This window comes from Scleropages formosus, chromosome 17, assembly GCF_900964775.1.
Source record: "Scleropages formosus chromosome 17, fSclFor1.1, whole genome shotgun sequence".
In the NCBI taxonomy this organism is placed as follows: Eukaryota; Metazoa; Chordata; class Actinopteri; order Osteoglossiformes; family Osteoglossidae; genus Scleropages; species Scleropages formosus.
The window spans coordinates 14,293,956-14,316,377 of record NC_041822.1 but is presented as its reverse complement, the minus strand read 5'-3'; the positions used below and the strand labels follow the sequence as shown (position 1 = coordinate 14,316,377).

The window sequence follows — 22,422 nt, the reverse complement described above, 5'->3', positions numbered from 1 at the left end:
AGGAAAAACTGCACACAAAAGGCTCTTGGCAGAAGTAGCGGCTCTTTGGAGAGCACCCCAGCTCCGTACGCCTGTTTTCAACTGCACACAAACGTGCTCAAATTAAGAGCAGAGCCACGGCGCCCCGAGGGAACTAATAGTCAGACAATTACGGTCACTAGGGAGGAGAATCTGACAAGTTTAGGGAACCATCCCAGGTTTTGTTTTTAGCTTCTTTCGTTCAAAAAGTACAGTATGTGCTTCCAGTTACAAACGTGGGAAAAAAGTGATATACGAGGACGTTTAAGAAGACATTGAAAACAGAACCCATCATCGCAACATCTGAAAGACCAAAGTGAAGGATTTTGGGCTTAGAGCAATGCTCTCTGAGAGCTTGATATTACCAGCCTAGCAGTAATCGCTTCCAAATGACTAAAGTATTTTAAATAGAGCAAGATATGTCAATGTTGTATTGAAGCCATATATATGGCAAGAACAGGACAAGAGCGCTTACTCTAATGGGTTTCTGTCAAAGTGCCAGTTTTTGTTACTGATGGACACGTGAGGGTAGAAGACTTCTCGGGCACGTTGCTTCCAGGCAGAGGAAGACAGTGCATGCTCACACTTGGGCTTCGAAACCAACCAGTCACACCGCACCTTCTCGAAATACAGAGTCACTGTACCGCGTGCGTACGGGCCACAACACACACACACACACACACACGAAAGCAACGGCCAACAGAGAATACAGAGACACACACGGAGCTCGTACACACATACCAGAAGAGAAACAACAGTGTAGCGGGGAACTGATGAAGACCCTTCTTGAAAGCCTTCTACAAGGCTTGCAAACCCTGCTGTTTCAGTAACTGATGCTGTAATGTAAGAATACGGTACAGTACTTGGAAAATGAAGCAGGCAGTGGTTTAGTGATCCTACAGAGCCTGGGGTTGTCTGATAGAAAAATGCAAGAAAAAACACGTTTCAGTGCATTTCAGAATATCACTCTAGCTAAATTCATGAAAAAATAAAAAGCCAATTTAAATACATAAAATACAATCAAACTACTACAAAATTGTATTTATTAATTAAAGAGGTTTAAATGAACATAATACATTTTTTGTTATAAATTTAAATTTCATAATGCGTGAGATGATACAGCACCACTGTCGAATTGAGATAATGGAGAAAAAGATGAAACACGGAGCCAAAAATTAAGTTCTACAGTCATAAAAAATTCAAAACTTTAACAAAGTTATAATTTCACATGATAATGGAAGTTTAAACAAAAAAAATTCTACACAAATGAAGCAGTGAGATAAAACCAAACTCAAAAGTCTAAACAATCTGTAATGTTGCTCTTTAAAAGTTTTATATCATGTGGATGGAATTTATACACTTATGACAAAAACAATATATAGATGTAAAAACAATACGTATCCTTTCCATACTATCACGATACCAAATCTCATTTCTAATAACTCAATACAGTCGAGAGGATCTGTGATCTCCAGGAGTGATTTAAAGAACTCTTCCTATTGTTTGATCAGGGATGGTGAGAGAAATTAATACTTTAATACACATCTATAATCTGATTCGCAGTATAATCCTTACCGTCGCAAGGATCACAGAAAATCAAAGGTGCTTTTTCAATTCAAGGATGGCTATTTAGGTAATAACAACATTTCTCATAGTATAAAAACCATTGGCCAATTAAACATTAGGTGTCTCTCCATCATCACAGCTTCTCTATCATAGAGCGCTGTGATTGTTTACGCTTTGTTTGAGTACCGTCCAGCCTTACTGCACTGCAAAGACGGTATAGCAGAACAACACCTGTTCCCACTTCTCTCTATAGGAAGGGTGCTGCCTTCTTCCTGGATACTATCTGTCGACATTGCTATTCATTACCTGCTGGTTAATGTTTTGCCTCAACTTGAATGGAAATATTAAGACCTGTTCTTCAGAAGCACATTATCCATCTTGAGTACAAAGCCATGATTCCACCTTATGTGCTCCAAAATGAAGACAAAATGCCTGAGCACAGCAATTTTGATCCAAGGTTCAAGGGTTGAATACTTTTCCAACAAAATATGCAGGCTATATGCAGAGAAAGTCTTAATTTCACTAGAGAAAAATAAACGGAAAATTCAAGAACTTAAAGCTTTTTTTTTATAATTAGTTTAAATTACAAATGGATATCTTGTATTGCTATTGGAATATAATTCTTAAAGTTCAGTTACAATTTTTGATTGCCAACTTTACTAACACTTTTAAAGAAAACGAAAACTGAGCCCCCTCCTCCAAATTTAGCACTTACATTTAGCTGATGCTTTTCTTCAAAGCAACTTACAGTGTTAAGCGACCTACAATTATTTACCCATTTCCATTTGTACAGCCAGGTAATTTTTTACTAAAACAACTTCAGGTAGGTGCTTTGCTCAAGGGCACTACTGCTGGGGCTGGGACCTGAACCTGCAACCTTTTGGTCCAAAGGCTGTAGAGGAAGTTTAGGACAAAAAAAAATAAATTTCCTTATTTAAAAATTAGACCAAAAGAAAAAAAGTTGTAATAACCCCCAAAGTATGGAACATGTTCAATTATCTTGAAAAATACATTTTTCTTTATAAATATATTATGAAGAAATAATATATTGCCAATAAATGTCAATACTTTCAGAATGGCATTTGGAGCCATATTAATACATAAAAACACATATGTATATCTTTCCATATTGGGCTAAAATATCCTACGTACAGAATTCAAGTTGCTTTTATCTATAGTTTCCATATTAAACTTTAAAATAAAGGCTAAATAATTAGCGTGTCAGCATATTTAATATTGATATACTATATACCATTTTATACAGAAAAATTTCTTTAAGAGAAAAAAAATTACTTAAATTCTTTTTTAACAGAGTGGAAAACATTTTGATTCAGCAACAAACTTGAAGTTAATAAAGGTATATTAAACCTTTACATATTTTCTTCATATAAAATATTAGCTTTAGCATAACAAGCAAAACCTACTAAGGTAACATAGAATTACGAAAAATCCAAAAAACTATCGTCTGGAATTTCTCCTTTCATTTATATTAAATGTACATACATTTTTATGTATGACTTTTTTTTAAGATTGGTGTAACTACAAGGTTAGAAAAATGTGTAGATACACAGACAGTGAAAGAGAGAGAGAAAATAAGACTGCGCATACCCGAGCGAACAGCAGCCGGACGTTAGAGAAGAAATACACGAAAATTACGTATTTGTGTTTTCAGTGGTCACACATGCCTGAAAGAACAGTATAGTCTAGGTTTTGATTGGTTACTTCCTTAGCATATTGTACCCAGTATGATGGAGTGAGGACTTGTCAAACACGGACAGCTGGGCTGGTTCCTTGCAAAAAGTGGGTTGTTGTCACAATGTAAATGCAGGACACTGTGTGGGTGCGTGGCATTTGACCTGGAGAAACCCAACACCGGTTCTCCACAAACCTCCTTTAAACCACTTGCCAGCAAAAAGGCATAAAGCAACGGAACTCGGGGAGAGGGAACATTATCCAGCATCATCAATCCTGCATACACCCTGCATGAGCTCCAGCCAACCTGGTGTGTGTTTAAAGGAAAGAAACTCACCTATGCCCAGAACCCTGCTGCATCCGCAGTCTTCCCCACACACCGCCATGGTCTCGCCCACACACACATGCACATACACCATTTAGGCCTTCATGAGCAGAGCAATGCCATTCACTCCTGATTGTTCTCCAAAGAGAGAAGAAGTGTACTCATAAGGACTCGTCAGACCTACAAAGTCCAGGTTGCTCTTGTCGCTGCTAGTCTCACTTCCTCATATATCAACAAAATGTCCCGATCTCACAGAGCGCTGCGAGTCATTGTGCGGCTCATCCACTAAAAACGTCAAAGGAACGTTTTGGAGACACAGAAACCTCCAGTCATAGCGCAATTACACACAGCCAATACATAGAAGTCTTACCTGGACTCTACACGCTCAGCGTTCCTCCATAAAAACCAAGTGAACCAACGCATGCATTCAGCAGTTCTGGTATTGTTTTCTACACATACAGAGACACTCTAAAGGTCATGAGAAACAATTGAGCTGATTAGCCAAACCATTTAAGAGTTTAATTTACTGTCTAACATTATTGCACTGGATGGTTTCAGTGTTCTTAGCGGTAATTATTTTTGTGGAAGCACCCACATTGATCAACTCAGCCAAGCTGAAATATAATATATGCATACACTAGAATACATTAAAACTAAGAGGGGGGGAAAAAAAACACTCTGTTCGAGATTAGGGTTATTTCAAAATTGAATATAAGACAATCTCTGTAATCTCGCCGTGTGTGATGTGGATATCTCTAACCGTGAGTCCCTCATTAACATGGTAATAAGGAAACAGCAGGAAGTTCTTGAGCTTTAACATTTTAGGATTCAGCTCATTTCACCTTAATGAGATTTAAACTTTAAACTTCACAAAGTAACAAGAGTTACTCCAGGATGTGAATTTCAAGGCGATGCCTGGGATGTCGCAAATGGGCGCGAACATGATAGAGAAGCGCTAGCAAAACCCACAAACCCTGGTAAAAAGCAGTGTTTCGGCCCTTTCCGCCAGCAAGCAAAGGCATCAACTCTGGAGTTTTCTTTCAAAGGGTGGGGCAGCTGAGAGGTGAGGGCAGGTTGTGAAGTTTGACAAGTGCTATCAGATTCAAGGTCTAGGGAGTAGATGGCCAGCTACATGATTACGACCCGAACCCAGGCTGCAAGAGTGAGCAAGAGGACAGTTTAATGCGACCAGAATGAATCAGCAGGGTGCCAGAGGCACAGCGGCACTGAGGGTGATCAGGAGATGTTTGATGATGCAGGAAGGCAAGCAGGCAGCACGCGAGCTGCAGTCCCCCTGGCAGGTCACCACTGATGTAGAACTGACAGGAGGGACAGCAGATGGTCTGACAGCAGATGGTCTACTAGAGACCAAAAAGCTACAGGTTCAAATCACTGGAGGGGAAGTGCGGTTGCACACGTCAGCAAAGAACTTAACCTTAATCACTGAGGCTAAAATCCATCCTTACAAATAGATGAAAATGTGAAACTATAACTTCCATACCGCAGTGACCGTGGATAACCGTGTTAAGAAAATTATTATTATTACTATTATTATTTTAACAGCACCAGGACCAGAAGTCTGTACTTGGGACTCGTTTGAGGAGGTGGAAAATTGCAGAGTGAAACGGAAGCAGTTTAAGGTCAATCACCTTCACGAATATTATTTCAGCAGCCATGGTCATGTCACACACTGGATTCAGACTTGAGCAGGCGAGGGCTCTGCACCAGGTCTGTGTCTGTCTTTGAGGCCTACGCTGCAATTTATGCCATTAACTTCGGTTGAGGAAACACAAATGAACATATGCTTCCTTTTGCAAACACAAAAAAAAAAAAAAAAAAAACCAACATTTTAACGATCGGCACCACGCATTATCGAAAATGACAAATCACACTCGATCTCTCAGGTCAAGCTGCAGATCCTCAGTTGAGACACATTTGGCTCAGCCAGGTCAGGGTGACCTGCACTAGATCCGACAAAAAGATTGAGTCCGTCAAAGAGGCAGAAAAGCTGAAAAGCAGCAATCCAGCTCCAAACCAACCCTCTCCTCCGGGGGTTTAATTTCTGAAGGTGCTACACCTGCAGATGTTTCACAGGAAATGCACAGTTGGTCAGAATTTACCGTAGTACATTACCTTTGAAAATCAAAAAGATGAGGAAAACCCACCAGGAAAAAAAAGACAGACAAGTTCACTGAATTCAGCACAAGAACTATTAAACACCACTCCTTCTAAGGAGAGATTTTCACCCCAAAAATTCTCCCCAATCACAGAATTATTTCATAAGCAGGCTATTTATGAATATGTATTTTAAAATTAAGGAATGCCTTATCAAAACGTATTTTCCCCTGTACTTTCAAAATTCTGTATTTCACAGCAGTATGTTTGGAGAATTGACAGATTTAAAAACAGAACAGATAACGACCAAGTAATTATAGTAATTATGTCATGTCACATTGTGGGAATAAAAACCATTCTAGCACACACAACCCTCAAGGATATAACACACACATTTTAACAACATGACCCTGGGAGAACATTTCCTCATCTTTTGTCTGTAGTTTTGTTTTGTGTCACGGCTGCAACTTGCGGCCAATCAGTTTAATTAAAAACGCAATGTGGCAAGAGGTGAGAGTGCCTCAACCCCTCTGACGGCAAGTACGGCAATGAGTTGGCAGGGTCCCCACGCCCAATCCCGCTGTCTACACCCACACACCCACTCACCCCAGTCAGGTGGATGACCCCTTGAGAGGTCACCGAACAGCCCATGAAGCCCACAAACTGCAGCTCCGGACAGTGCTCCGCAAAGGCCCGCACCGATTTGTCTGTCACCTGTCAGAGAGGACAGAGGAACAGAGAGCAAAATTATTCTCGCAGCCAGATCGCCATCAAGTCAGCACCTTCTCGAAACATGGGAGCGAATCATACTGCGACACATTCCAGCCTTTGTATGACTATCTATTAATCTTGTTGACTGCCTCTTCTGATTTCGGAAGACTGCCAAGTGAAGCCAATAAAGCAGCTTAAAAATTGCAAAGGGAAAAGGGAAACAATCTAGAGAGAACAGGATGAAGATGCAATCAGCCTTCCAGCAAAGTCTTGGGGGGAAGCTTTTTTTCCTCTTTAATGTCAACCCATCACCACTACATTGGCTGATGAGATGCTATGGAGATCTGTGGGTAAACCTAGAGGGAATGGGAAACCATGGCATGAGGGGCTTCTGCTCGCTGGCCTTTTCATTAATACTGTACTTTCCGTTCAGTGGTATTTCTGGAGCCCATGCACTGCCGTTGGAAAAGGGGGGGGGGGGGGGGGGGGGGGAGTCTAACACTGACTCCCAAACAGCCGTACTGAGCACAGAGGAAGACAGACAGCAGCATTAGGTATGAAAATTACACAAGATGTGGTGCATAATACACTGCATAATACACACTCACCTGAATTCATTGGCTGAGGTTACACAACTGGGCTGATGTGAAATGACTCACACATTGTGTTTCTAACATCTTCATTCATATTTGAGGACAACAAGGTCGAGCTACCGCCTTGTGCAATGCAAACAAATAATAAAAAATAATAACTGAAATATAACAAAAACAACAATAATGGTGGTGCTAATAAAAGCAGCGACAAATACGAGGCATCGGGTGGCCTGGTCACATCATGCACGACGCCACCTCGAGGTGATGTGCTATCAGCGAACACCCACAGAGCCTCGGACACGTGCCGACTCATTCCGCACAAAATGTAATCCAGCGTTTGAAATTCTGCTTTGCCGAGGCTTCAGCAACAAGCCCGAGATCCAGCGAGATGAGATCCAGCGAGATGGGCCCCAGCCCGCCCATCCCGGCCCGGCCCGGCCCAGCCACCCTCCCCGGGACACATGTGGCACTCAACAGGAATTCCAAATCGATGGCACTGCAGCACTGGCAGCCATGGCGTAGTCACGGGGGAGCCCGACTCCCCTGAAGGTCACCGCTTTCTGCCCTACCCCCTCTCCGTGTTATTTTTTGGTAATACGCCCTGAGGAGATTCCATCATGAGAGACTCGGCACACTGTCAACACCGCAGCTTTGAAGTTTCTATAATCAGTCTCATGCCAGAGGGAAGGGGTACGAGGGCTGGTGGTGCAATCAAAGCAGTGTGCCGGGGGGTCGTCTGGTGAGGTCTGGGGACGAGGCGTTTCTGGCCAAAAGGGGATCTAAATCACGCAAATATGCAAACTGGTTTACACCGAGTTAAATAAATGACAAAGGCACACATCTCTACTGCGCCTCCTACCAAAACGCAACCGGGTCGTTTGCTCAAACCTGACACCGACATATCGCTACCGATGTGGGCAGATTCCACGACACCACAGCTGCTGCGTCTTTGCTTCACAAAGGATGATGCCTGTTTTTAATATTTCAAACATCATGTTATCAAAACACAGAGAAAGGCTTCACAGGCGCATGCTGGCAGCCTATATCCACAAAGTCAAAGACGAAACAAATGACCAAAACGGAAAAAAAAAAAGCTGTCCGGGTGTGTGTTTGCATCAACTCTCCATCACAACCTGAAAAGCACAAACAAATTTTAAAAAAAAAAGTATCTCGAAAAAAGTAAAGGCTGCCCAAGTTAATCAGGCGGAGCGGAGCCGGAGGATTACGGGCAGCCTTACAGTCGGCCTGAAGAGAGCGGCGCGCCATCAAGGGTACAGAGAACACAGGAGATTGCATTATCGCCGTCCATTAGCATTCACCCACAAATTCCTAATAATGGGATTGCCGCTTCGACCTTCCATGACATTCACTAATTCTGCACCGAACGGTGGCCTTTCTTGGGCAGGAAAAGACAAAAAAAAAAGATGGGAGCAACGCCGCCGTTCGCGTTTTATTTGCTGAAAAGACGTTTGTCTGAGACAAGCGGTCAAAGTACGTCCATTATCACTCTGGAATTAGAGCAGATATACATTCTTCGGCGCACACACGTATCCGCACACGTCCGCGAACAAGAACCTTAAGGTCAAAAATGCAATATTCTTGCAGTTTAATTATACGTAGACACAGAGAACCAAGAATACTTAAAAGTATACATTCGACATTTCAAACTCCGGAAGAGCACCCTGGCAGCGAGGATCATTCGAACTGAGACGCGGCAACGAGAGAGTCGTCCGCGGGGCAGCGACCGGGCCGTCGTTCATTACAATGTGAAGAAGAGAGCGGCCGACTCCATTGGAGATAACCCCTGCTGAGTTCATATCCTTTGAAATAACCGCCGCGGATCAACCACTATAATGTTGTGATTTTAAATGTAATGTAAATTATACAGATCTAATATTTTACATGTAGTTCTGAACCGCCACAGAGCCTTTGTATGAGTTGCTCTGTCAAAGCTTTTGACAGAATTTAAGGAAATTAACTGGATATTTCTAGCGAGGGGAGCTGAATTCGAATTGCTGACAGCGGTGGAAGAAAGGAAAAAAGGGAGCGTAAGGGAACAAAGTTTCAGCTGTGATTTCTCTCCAATTCTCTACGTCACACACACCCCGTCAGCATAGCGGCAATATAATGACATGCGTCTCGTGAACCCGCAAAAGACCGAGAAGCGATGGCGATAGCACCACGCTCCTGCCTTGCCGAGAGATGGGACTGCAACGCGAACGCTGTCGTGCGCCAGACGCGTCGTCCCCTCGCCGTCCCCGAAACAGGAGACACCCCGTGCTTCGTAGCTTCTCGCGCCTTGCTGGATCCTAGTCATCTGACATTGTTATGGCCCCTGGGATCGAACGGAAAACGAATCGGTGTGACCACTTCGACCGCGACTCGCTGGCTGACCCTAACCTCCGGTGACCTGACCGTTAGATCAGACAAAATGTAATCAATCACAGGGCAAGAGACGCCTTCGAGCGACGAGCGCCCAGGCACACAAACGCACACCCACTGAGAATTCGGTGTCCAACCCTGAGAAGAAGAGCAGGGTACCAGAAGGGCACCCTAACTGTTTAATGGGGCCTCACGCATCATTGCTGTTCAATGCTGCGCAGTACATTACCTTAGGAGATACCGTCAATGGCCCGAGCAACGTTTGTACCTAAAAGGGAGGAGAGGAAGAAAAAAAAAAAAAAAAAAAACACTAAAGTGACCGTTCTTCCCCAGGTGAACCCACCGTCTTAAAGCCGTGCTGCTCAACATTTGCCACGTAACAAGGTACCTGGGGTCTGTGTATCACTGCCAGCAGAGTGACCTGGAGGTTAGCACAGTTTATAAACAAAGTGTGAAAATGTTTGCACGCATGTTTTCTCTCCCTGTGGCACTGGTGTGCTGCTGTGACATTTGTGTGTGTGTGTGTCTGAGAGAGCGACGGGGAGTGCGTGCGCACAAATGCATTTGTGTCTTCGACCCGTCTTCGTTGCTTCCACCTCCCACTATCTTAAAGGTTATCACAGGGGGCTTCAGCAAGATGGAGAACCTTGGGGCAGCAACAAACGGTGCAGGCCCTCATCCATCTCTCAAGTGTCCATCGTCCCCCACCAGCTTTCTGACAGCTTAGAGCCACAGAGAGAGCGTGTCTGAACATTGCAAAGCAGCAGCAATGCCCTGCTCCCCTTTCGAAGAGCGTGTAAGGAGGGGTATTGCGCCAGCGCCCAGAGCTCCGCCTCCACGTTCGTGGACGGCCGCCTCAGCGGAAGCAGAGGCATGGTCCGCAAGGCCCCCGGAAAGGACCTCTGGATCAAACGTGACATTTAGAAAAGCTTCATTAGATGCACAGTGCTACGCTCACCCCAGCCGCAAGATTACGCAGGCAGTCATCCTAAGAGTGGCGAATCACAGCGGCACTCACTCACGCGCACGCGCAAATACATGCACACACACACACACACACACACACACACACCCAAGCCACAATTGGACTGAAAAGCAGTTGCAAGATCTGAAAATTGTTTGTTCTAATAAGAGGAGGAATGAAGTGCAGTCCTGACGACAGGGACCCTCTCAAATCAGCCCACGTACCAGTTCAATTTTCTGACGGGGCCCAAAATGGCTCTCAAGTGCCGTCCGGTAATTCGATTTGCAACAACCCCTGAATGGAACACTGCCCACAAGAATAGTGAGAATGTCAATCCAGCAGCAAGGAGCTTCTGGTATATTCTGCACACAGACCCTGTACATCTTTTCTCCCCCCGAACGGAAACAATCGCATCAAACATTCCAGGGCTGAATCCAGAAGGTTGTGCACTTCAGTCCATAAGCACACTGGTCTAGGAGAATAGCACCCATCCCTTTGTCCTTGTTAACATCAAATGCTTAATGCTTTGTTTCGGTACCAATCTGACATCGTGATGAAAAATCATCCTTAACATTCTTCACCTCCACAAAAGTGCCTGCTTGTAGTATTGAACCATGCGCCTACTGTCATAAAAGTCTTGTCTAAGCAGGGTAGTGGTGGTCTGGAGCCTGTCCTGGAAGCACAGGACATGAAGCAGGGTACAGCCTGATTGTGAAAACAGTCCATCAGGGAGCAATCATACATACCCTTACACATACACATACTAAGGGCCATTTAGAATTAGCAAAACACCTGAAACACATGTGTTTGGACTGTGGGAAGAAACCAGAGCATCCAGAGGGAAACAGTTAAAGTGGTTTTATTGAATAAGCTTACTGTAACACAGGGAGAGCATGCAAACGCCACAAAGATTAATGGACCACTTCAAGACAAAAATCTGAATTAATGCTTTTAAAGTTTGGGGGGCAAAAGCCAAAGCGTGGTCCTCCCTAAGTGCTACTCACAGAGCACAGCGGAAGAAGCATGGCGATAGATGCTCTGTGGCACTACCATCCCAAAGACTCTCCCCATTAATCTCCTCCAAATTTGCAGTGAAGACAAGATCCCCAAGACGCACCCTGCATACATGTTTTTCCAGTCTCGTTTATTCAACGGCAACTATAAAGCACATCATGCAAATTCACCATGAGTCCCCAGGTTTTTGCATTTTATTTTTAAAATGAACCCTTGGCATCATAAATCAATTTGCACAGCTGCAAACTTTCCAAATATTTGACCAGCCAATGCGCTTGACTCAATTAAGCGAACAGAGGACACTCCGTTTGGAAGGTTGTCTCATCTCGATTCCCAGCCGCCCCTCTCGGAGCCAGTGCTCGACAAAACCACAAACGCTCGCCGAGACAGTAACCCTGCAGCTGGCACACAGCATTTGGAATTTGCTGCAAAACGACACTATGAGTCCCTGCATCACCATGTTTACACTGTGCATCACTATCTGGTAAGCACACCCTCCTCAGCGTTTCTAGGTTTGATTGCAATAACTATAAGCTGCATTACTGCGTGGATCCAGAGTGTGTCTATGAAACGATAAACACCTGAGTGACGCTACATAAGGACTGAGGGACTCCACATGAGTGGGTTTCGGTTCTGAGGCACCCGCAATGCAAAGACACCGGAGACCCATAAAGGTGCTTCGGGGTATGAGACATGCAACTGGAGCTCCGGGTCTGAAGGCACAGGTGGTCTGCAGGTCAGTCTGTTGCAATTATAACCAATTAATCTATTGGTTCTATTACTCTACTATTAATTTTGCCATACACTTTGTAGAATTCCCTCCTTACCTTTATTTTCGTAAGATATGTTATTTTCTACAGAGTACTTGCAAAAACCAGCGAAGCAACAGCTGGGTATCTCCTGGGATTACCACCAGCAGGATTTTACTTGGATCTTTAATCACAAACAGGACTAGCAGCGGGAATACCACACTGCAAAGGCAATGGACCGAGCACTCATTGTTCTGTCAGGTTCTGCACTGGTTCTTTGGCGGATCCACACAGAACCGCTCTGCATTAATAAATAAATAAATCATCGTGGACGGTCTTCAGCTGAAGAGGGGAGTCGATATTTCTGCTCCTCACACATCGATACTTGGACAGCTCGGTCAAATCCAATAAGGTATGATTGAAGGGGGCTGGGACTAGGCATTAATTCAGTGTGATATACTGTTGAGCATCCCTGCCCTGAATATTTAACAGCCCACGATTTCTGCACACAATAAGGGGTTTCGCAACAAATCAAAAATTCTGACGGGCATGTGGCTCAAACTTTGTGTGTCTGTTCGAACCCAATCAGAACGGCCCTCCGAGGCAGGAAGGTTGGATAAATAAGGCAAAAAAAAAAAAAAAAAAAAAGATTTTCATTTCAAATATCAAGGCTCTGTCTACGTGAGACGTAGAAACCTGGATTGGAATCCGAAATGAAAGTGTTTACCTGGCAAATATAGTGCCACATTCCAGTGTAAATATTATGACCTTTTCTAAATTCCATGTTGAAAATCTAAAAGATTTCGATTCAGTATGGATCCACTGAAGGTACATGTAGAAGCGGGTGCTGAAAGTCGGGTGGGCAAAAACCAGACACAAACATGGATTAACAGACTCTTTTCACCCTGAGATATCACTTAGAACAATTAGCAACAAATTATTTTTGCCTTAGTGCTTGTTAGAGACTGAGGGTCTCCTGACCATGCATCATTTCCGTCTGCAACAGCACATCCTCCTTGGAATTAACTTACAAGCCGGAGGAGGGAGGAAAGGAGGAGGCATCGGGAGGCAGAGAAGTAGGAAAGAGAGCAAAAGAGCGAGAGACAACAGATAGAGGGAGGGAACGGGGAAAAGCGGAGCTGAGTAGTAGGAACGAGGCGAGGAGAACCTGTTGAGACCAGAGAACAAAGCTGGAAGTGGGAAGAAAGCAGGTGCAACAGTAGTAAAGGTCAAGGCCTTGTAACCAGTCAGTAAATCACTTTAGATAAACACACAGCTGAAAGAAAAAAGAAAGGAGCGCCACACAATCTGACTACCCTACTACAAAACATCATTCTGCAGGGCTTGGAAACAGCGTTAAAAAGAAGGAAAAGAAAGGCACAAATGGCTAAATGTATGCAGCAGGGATGTCATGCTCAGGTCCTGATATGCCATGTGTACCCTAGTTTTTAGTCCAACTTTAAGGACTACATCATTTTCACAGGGTATTCATGAAAGATTGTGGATTTTTAGGGAAAGGCATCATTTTTGAAAATAATGATATTAAAACAACATCATGCACTGGGACATATTGCATGAAAACTCACTCATAAATGTCACTGAGCCAGAAGTGAGGTCAAAACCCCACGGTGTAGGCATCTGAAACCATTACTTCCTTTTTTTTTTTTGCTTTCTAATCCTTTTAATAACACTGCAAACATTTGTATAAAAATAAATTACATTGAATACGTCCATCACATAACACTATAACCATTACAAATCAGGTAAAGAACCACAATACAAAATCCTACTTCTGTTGAATTCCATTCAACTTCCTCTACTAGCAACGCAGCAAGAGCAAAAAATACATTTTCATTTCCAAATATTATGCCTTGTTTGACCCACAATATTCGATGACCAATGCCATAAAAATTATGAACAATCAGATCAAAAGCAAAACTAAAAAATGTGGCCATACTGGGGTAAAAGTAGCATGTACCTCTCTCCACCGAGATGTACTAAGGGCCAACGACACCAGATGATACAGAAAGCTCAGCACCTTTGCTAAAAATGTCTATTCCCAGACCCAAAAAGATCAAAATTATCACAGGCAAAATTACCCAAAGTTTTCACGATTTTTACGTTTGTTAGTTTGTTTGTAAGTTTGAGTCACTATACGGAGGGAGGCTTGCTTGGGCATGCAGAGTGGTGCCGATCCCCGGCGAGAGCAATTACAGCCCATCGATGTCAAGTGGCAGTGAGGCACGTGAAATATCGAGCAGCGCGACCGTTCAAACGCGACTCCAATGGGCCTCTGGACATGAGTGAGCTCTTCTTGTGCACGAACCGTCTCCCCAAACACACCCTGCAATTGGGAGCGGGAGGAGTGGAAGGTAGCTGAGGGGGGCGCAAACACACCGTGGCCCCCGCCTCACCCTTAACAGCGCTCCCGGGATCTACTTCCCCAGGTTGAGCGTGAAGGCAGATGGAGCAAAGCCAAGGGGCACTTAGAATCGCCGGCCCAATTAGACACCAGGCGATCCTTTCTCATTAGTTTATTTGCCGGCCTTAACAAGAGATGATAACTTACAGCAATTTTCAAAAAGAGTCAGCGCAGCAAGAACGCCTATCATTAATTTTAATACTGCCATCCGCAGTGCACCTCTGCTTTCCCCACATTCCCTCTTCCTTCTTTTCTTCCTCTCGTTTTTCTTCCCGCCCACTTGGAGCAAAACACTCGCAAACAAGAAATAAATAAAGGAGCAGGATGCGCAGGGAAAGGAAATAAAGGTATGGTTCCAGGGGCTGAGAGCAGGGAGGCAGTAGCGATGCAGGAACTCGTCTCACATCTGTTGTACAGAAATGGAACCGCAACTTGGTAAATAATACTGACATCTAAACCACAAAAATGTCTTTTAAAATTTATTGAGTGTCTAAATGTAAGAATTTGTTTTATGGCAAGACTGGAGAAAGCCTCATCCTTTTATCAATACCAGCGCTGGAACCGGCTACAGATGTAGGCCAAGTTGACTCTAATCCGCCTTTTAATAAAACAATGGTGCTTCCCACTGACACCGGCCCACTGTAGAAATTTATCACCACTTCACTCTTAAAACATCTTTCATTAAAGTAAAGAGACCAACCTGTCTACCATATTCTGAGCGCAACTTGCAAAATTAAACCTGTATCACCGCAGCTTAGAGCAAACCTCGGCGTGTGCATGAAATGTTGCAAGAATCAAGGTGAGAATCCAAAATTCGCCCCTTCGCTTCAACGTGCATTACGTGAGAGAGTGTGACAGAACCCCATGCTGAGGCACCCATACACACGCACACGATCATGAACAAAGAGCTCAAGGACAACAGCTCATAAATCACCCAGAAATAGCAGCTTTTTTTTTTTTTTCCCTTTTTCAAGAAGAAAAGGCAGGCCGCTGCATATGATAGAACCATAGGGAACAATGTCTGGTTACCATCCACATTCCTCTTTAGCAACAGCACACAACCCATCCCCTTAGGTTCTAATCCCCAGGAAGTCACAGCCTTAAATTGTTTGCTTTTTTCCAAACCAATAAGCTTATTAGTTATTTTTTACTATTGTGAATACCTGGTTATTTACTGACAAGATATTGGCAAGAAGTTTTAAAAAAAAAAAAATAAAAAAATTAAAAAAAAAAAAAAAAAACTCAGGATTCTCAGAGCAGTTCCTTACATTTAAACCTTCAACCCTTTTAGCCACAAACCAAACCTCTACACGACATGCTGACCGGATGTAAAACAATTCTCCCACTTGAACAACAAGCAGATGACATAAGCATATTCAGAAAAACCACTGAACTGTTCCCAAAAACACAACAACGAAGGAATGAATCTGTAATACATTTTGATCCAAAGGCCATTTGAATGAGTTTCATTTGCACATTTTTATTTAATGTAAAACCACCTTCATCAGATTCTTTCCAACAGTTGTACGTTCTATACAAACTTGAACAACACAGGTGTATTTCCACAAAGCTGGAATTTTTCTGAGTTTTGCTTTCCTACAGCACTCGCACTCATCCAGCTGGTCCAACTAGTTTGCGGTGTTCGCACCACACCAATTTATGGTGTCGTCGTGTCCTACAAGCTAACCCTAACCTAAACATCATCAAAACACATCTGGACTCACCGGTTCAAACTACACAGCTGGTTTAGTCTAAGTACAGAAGGTCGAGGTGGACCACAGCTATCGCTCCTCTATCACAGCATCACTAGAGGATCCCTACATGTGTGGTTTCAGGTTCTTCTTCCCAGTACTAGTGTTTATAATGGGACACATTGTAAATATGTTACCAATGGAAAAGCCACGTCATCTTAATGGAATTTATCATTCGGCTGGAATTCTGGCTTTGCACATTGTCATTCCAGCCCATAATTTCACCATCCCACCCTATCACTTAAATCCTATCATTGTATTTACTTCATGTTTATCATCTCTGGGTCATTTCGGCCATCTCTGTAGAATTTGAGTCTGCTACGAGCTGACTGCTCACTGTTGCTTTTCTTTGTGTCTGTAGCAAGGCAATCATTGGGGGCGTTTCAGCAGATAAAATTTGACTGATCGATTGGTGCTTCACAACAACAACAAAATTGTTGGCATTGAGCATGTCCAGACCTAGTGATCCCAGGGTGCAAGGTCACATGAGCCGATTCCACAGTCTGGCAACTATCATTAAATATCTTGGGTGAGATGGAGGGTCCATTTATCGATTAAAAAAGGGGGGAAAAAAAACCCAAACAGTAATTAAATTACGATTCCATTTGTGACGGCACTACAGCGGACCCAGCGGGGTTCATGGGGCAGTCAGAAAAGCAAAGTCATAAACGTGAACGACCTCGAGTACAGCCTGATTAAATTTTGTAAGGACTTCAAAAAAGTATAAAGGAGAAAATTTTTCAATTTTTCACAAATGCCCACTTTGTGTAATATTTCCTGTTTATACATTTCTTTGGTTTTAATGAGAAGAACCATCCGCTGTGATAGGCTGCATCTAAGACTGCTGTCCTTCTTCAACGCTGAACTTTTCTATTCCAAACACTGGTCTTGACATCCCTTGGCAAACTACTGGTAAGGTAAGAATCGCTGTGCACTTTCCAACAACGTGCTCATTTTCCTGACCGAAGGAACGGCAGACAGACGCACAGAGGCGTGCAAACGAGACCCACGTGCAAAGAAAACTAAGGTGAAAGGAAATGGAAAGAATCTGTGTGGTAAATGTGAGTGTCACATGGGGCTGCTCCCTCCACCGATTGAGGGAGTAAAGAGGAGTATGCCCCAAGTAAGGCCCATTCTTACCCTACGGTGGTGTGTGTGTATGTGTGTGTTATTGCTTTATGGGAGAACGAGAGCAGTTTTCCACATATGTCACCCACTTAAGACTAGAAGGGAACACTACCCATGCCTGACTCCAAACCTCACTAGCACAGGTCCCCTGCACTGATAAATTAAGACAAAAACATGATAGACACTCAGCAGACATGGCAACAACTGAGGTGGATACACTCCTGCACTCTGGACAGTCTTTAGAGGATTCTTACCTCTCACATCCCCATCCCCACCCGGTTGCCTCTCAACTCTCCTGACACCCACTAAAAGTCTAATTTCATTGGAGGACAAATCAAATAGAAAATTCATGAGCATCCCAAGGAGAAATCAATGAAACAATTTTCACCCTTCTCTATTCAGACGATTGTTCCCCACCTCTGTCTGACGTCTATTTTTTGAATACAGAACACGGGGTGTGCAAAAGTTTACCGGCAACATGCTCCATTTTAAGCACTGAAAGAAGTGAGAACATCAGTGGTTTCATATGAGCTCCTGAGAGGAAATTGAAGAGACGTAGCAGTGGCTGTTTGATTTGAATAGGATATCGAACTAACACGATCCAGGGACACCAAGACGGCTCCTCCAACCTCAGGACATGACTCTCTCGGTAATGGCTAGATTAGTACTTGATGTTTTTCCCCGCTCCCTCCAACACACCCCAAGTGCATTTCCGCCAAAAAAAAAAAACACAGCCAAATAACAAGAACAACCAGTGCCAGTAATGGATCTGCACCTTTTGTCTCTATATGGTTCCATGGACTGTGGCGAATAGCTTACTAATTGTTAAAACTGACTTTAGGTTTCACAGGCCAACCACAGCAAGCAAAAAACTAAAGAAGGTGTGGATGAAGCTTTAGTCCTGCCATCTCACCAAAAAAAGGACAGAAAATCATAAGTTCTGGGTGAATATGCTTTATTTTACATGAAATGTCACCACTCTGTAAACTTTAGAATACAAAAAATGTCCAGCTCACAAAAGGTGTCTCTTCCCCCATAACTGGAAGCAGTAATGAAGCTTTAAATCTAGTGGGTTCAATGCAGGTAAACTGGGGCAGATCAATCGGTCAACAAAATGCAGAAACTCAAATGATCTGGTGAAATGTGATTAAATACAATTAGCCTGTAGAAGATATTCCAGTTGAAAGTGGTGACTAATATTTGGGCGTTCTTTTTTTCTGCAAGTGAGGGAAGAGAAGATGACAGTGCCTAGAGACAGCAAAGACAGCAATTGAGAAAAGCAACAAGCTTTTCTGTCGAGAGACACATTCCCAGCAGGACGGGAGCTGTCACGCACCACACAATCTCCACTAATTACTCTATATTAAATAAGTGGATATCACATGACAGGTTCAACAGTTTATGTAGAGATTTTTTTTCCCCCTTTTGCAGAGTCATTGCTAATGAAAATGTAGCGGTGGTGCCTATAAATCACTCGTTAATTAAGATGGGTTTATTAATGAGGGATGAGGGGGGGATATGGAAAGGCAGTGATGCCAAGAAACACAACCCCTCCAAACCAGCTGCACCTAAGCACACTGCAACCTCAAGGTGAGGTCTTCAACCTACCCCCCCCCAGCACCCAATAAAGCACACCCACCAGCCTGTAACCCCGCAGCAAGACCTACGAAACCGACACCTCAACCGAAATACTCACAAAAGCCCCTTCTGCAGTGAGAAACCCCTTCACATCCCACCCCAATCAACAAGGGATTCTGAAATGGCAAAGACAGAGTCAACCAAAATTAGAGCGAAAAAATAACAAGAGCAGCAGAGCGTCTCCAGTTGGGACACCTCCACAAAAGCAGAGCCAATCTGGGTTCTACAGGGCCATTAAAGACATTAAACAGTGGCAGGCTGTCTGTTCCGTATCCTCCACCGAGAACAAAGGGGCGCTTGCGAAAGCGCAGAGTCCGAGAGCACAGTCTGGCGATGGAAGCGGGCAAATGCAGACGGACTTGGCAGCCTGGACAGAACAAGCTGTGCTTTCTCTGCCGTTTGAGAGAGGCCAACGTAGCGCTGCACTTCGTCAGAAAAAAATAAAAGAAAAAACAAGGAAGTCGGACATTTTCGGCCCAAAAATAACAAACATTTGTCTACAATTTCTTTCTCTGCATTACAGAAAACATTCCTGTAGTCCTGTGGGAAGAAAAGTTCGCAGTGCCACACCAACCTTGGATCCCGTTACCTTTTTCCTCCGTGTCTGACCCTTTGAAAACACAAAGGGATGTTGCTTACTTGCGTGTATTTCATGTCAAAAAATATGGGGGTATGTTGGCATAGCAGGTAGCCGTGATGTCTCACAGCTTCTGGGCTATGCACCGGACCCGGGTTTGAATCCCGTTCGGTTGATGTGCAGTTTGCATGTTCTTTCTGTGACTGCATAAGTGTTTCCACCGGGGTCTCCAGATTTTTCCCCCCAGCTCAAAAATGCAGTGGGTGAACCAATGAGTCTAAATGTCCCATTGCCAGTATGTGTCTGAGCAAATGTGTTACATTGCTGTCGTATAAATGGGAAAATGATCATTTGGAATTTAGTGCGTTGTATCTAACACTGTAAATCACCTTGGATAAAGGTGTCACCTAAATATTAATTAATAATCATTATACGCTGCTTGGATGATAGCAGCAGCCAAATTAATAAATGTAAATCACATTTGTCAATTTAGGCTTACTCTTACACTGCTTCTTTCGTTGGCAACGTGCTTGCGCTGACCCTTAGGGACGTCCTGATGTGGGCTTCAACAGGAACTCCGTCGGCAGACAACCACTCCTCCACAAGCACTTACGGTGCGATTAGCCATTGACACAGAGGTGACCATCACTAGGAGCCTCCTCATTTCCACTCCCCACTCCGGCCCTTCACCGATCAGTGGGGGGAATGTCGGAGTAATAAATAAAAATAAACAAACAAACAAACACAACAAAGGAAGGCCCCTGCTGCTCCCCGCTTTGGCAGCTGAAGGTTCAATGCGGTACGCTCACCGCTCACTCCTCTTTCCAGGACACGCCGGACAGAGACTGACCACCCCCCTGAGCTGATCTTCGCAGTGCACATTCTCTCTCCTTTGTGTTGCGGAACAGCCACATGTCCGCCACCTCTGTGGCAGGAAAGAGTGACAGGGTCCTTGAATGCTGCCGTAGGAAACACTACAGCCACTCGGAGGGTTTTAATCCACGAAAGCACGCAGACCCTGAGGCTACCAAGCCCCGCCGTGTTCATGGACACGGACACCGTTTCCCATAACATCTAATGTCCTGTTAGCTACAGCAATATGCACAGCATAGCCTGGGCCTTTCTTGCCATACTGCTTTAATAAACATCTGAAAACTCATAACATCAGTGCTGAGCGTGTCGCACTTTCTCTGCACTCCATACGCAATTCAAAAACAACATTAACAAAGCTGCTCTTAAACTGATTTCTCCAACCATTAAAACCAAAGTTGCTGAATATTCAGTTTGGTCCACTTGGCTGCTTTGTGAAATAAAAACAAGAATTTGCACTGAAATAACCCCTCAACTGCTCAAGCCTACATCCTGTTCACATTTAAACCACTCTAAGTGTTAATTCTGCACTCACTGACCCCCCACTTGTAGAAACAAAGGTTTTCAAAAGTTAACAAATGTCCCAGTGACAAAATGATGCAAAAAAAGGTATCGACCAATAGCAGACATCACAGTTTCTTATGCCAAACATCAGTATTTCAGTTTGTCACCTTACAAACCATTACCTATAAGCCCTCACAGCAAAGAGGCTCTAAGAACACATTTTTCTAAATGCCCCCACCCCCACTCCATAAATAACATAGAAAAGTCCAACATGACCCCAGACTGGTAGTACAGTAAAGGTCACAATGTCAGTTTTTCAAAAAGCTAAAACCCTTTGACATATTGTTTCTACAGTTAAAACTTTGAGTCAAATTGCTTTCTCTGGAGGTTGTTTGTACGGTCTGCTGTGTGTGTAATTAAATTGAGGGGGGAAAAAAACCACTGGGGGGGGTGGCATGCTGCAATATTGCACATTTTTTCTTAAAGGTGTGGACATATTTATTAGGCACCCACTAATAGCACTTTACTCAAAAATATCAAAACAATTTGTCAGCTAAATTTCACTAACCAATTAACGGTCAACAAAAAAATACCACACATGGTGGAAAAGAACACACCGTGTAAAACTCAATTAATGGTCAGATTGGAAAATTGACGTATTTCATATATGGTTCCGCAGAGATGCTATCAGGGTGTTTAGAATACTTAGAATACCCACAATGTCGGGCAAAGAAATAAATGAAAGAAAGCGGACTCTAAACAGCATTTCTTCTGTGCCATCAGTCATCCCGCACTTCCACAAGACTTCTCTCAAGTTCCGGCCTCTTTCACCAACACAACAAGGCCATTTGGACTCTGCAATAGGCCATCGATTTCCACTTTAAGCTGTTTATTTATTCTACTTAGCTTTTACAAAATGTTTGTTAAAGTACAAAAAGAGAAAAAAGTACTCCTTCCTTAAAATCTCTCTTTCAGGAAAGGGGAAAAACAAAAAACAAAAAGAAGAAGCGCCAGCCCCAGGGAATCATCGATGCGCTAACCTCACTCAGAAAGGCAGGCAGAAAGCACTAACCTGTCCTCGTCAATGTCAAACAACCTTGACGGTCAGCATGGCATTTGTTCTAGTCCAGTAAAACCCCGCACGGCCTCTTGCTGGGATGATTGATCCGCAGCTTCACTCACATCCCTGCTTAGTCTGCGATCCAAAATTGCCAGTCATTTAAACAATGACTCCTCTAAAACATTTGCCTGGCCTTTAACAAGGGAGTCCAGCTTAAAAACCTGCAAATATTCTTTGTTGGTCATGTTTTTGTTTTACTCCCCCAGAGATCAATTGAACTTCTCAACATATTACAGAAATCAAATTGTGCTTTACAAAACAAGACATTTTCATCATTCTAACA

At 43.5% G+C, this 22,422-nt stretch overlaps 1 protein-coding gene across 1 annotated transcript in view; it reads right to left on the bottom strand.

Annotated features, from left to right (window-relative positions):
• Positions 1–22,422, bottom strand: part of fbxl17 (F-box and leucine-rich repeat protein 17) — a 232,157-nt gene that overhangs the window by 158,047 nt on the left and 51,688 nt on the right. The window contains exon 6 of the mRNA XM_018759149.2: positions 6,323–6,430. Within this exon, the coding sequence (XP_018614665.1) occupies positions 6,323–6,430 (108 nt within the window). The remainder of the gene's footprint in view (positions 1–6,322; positions 6,431–22,422) is intronic.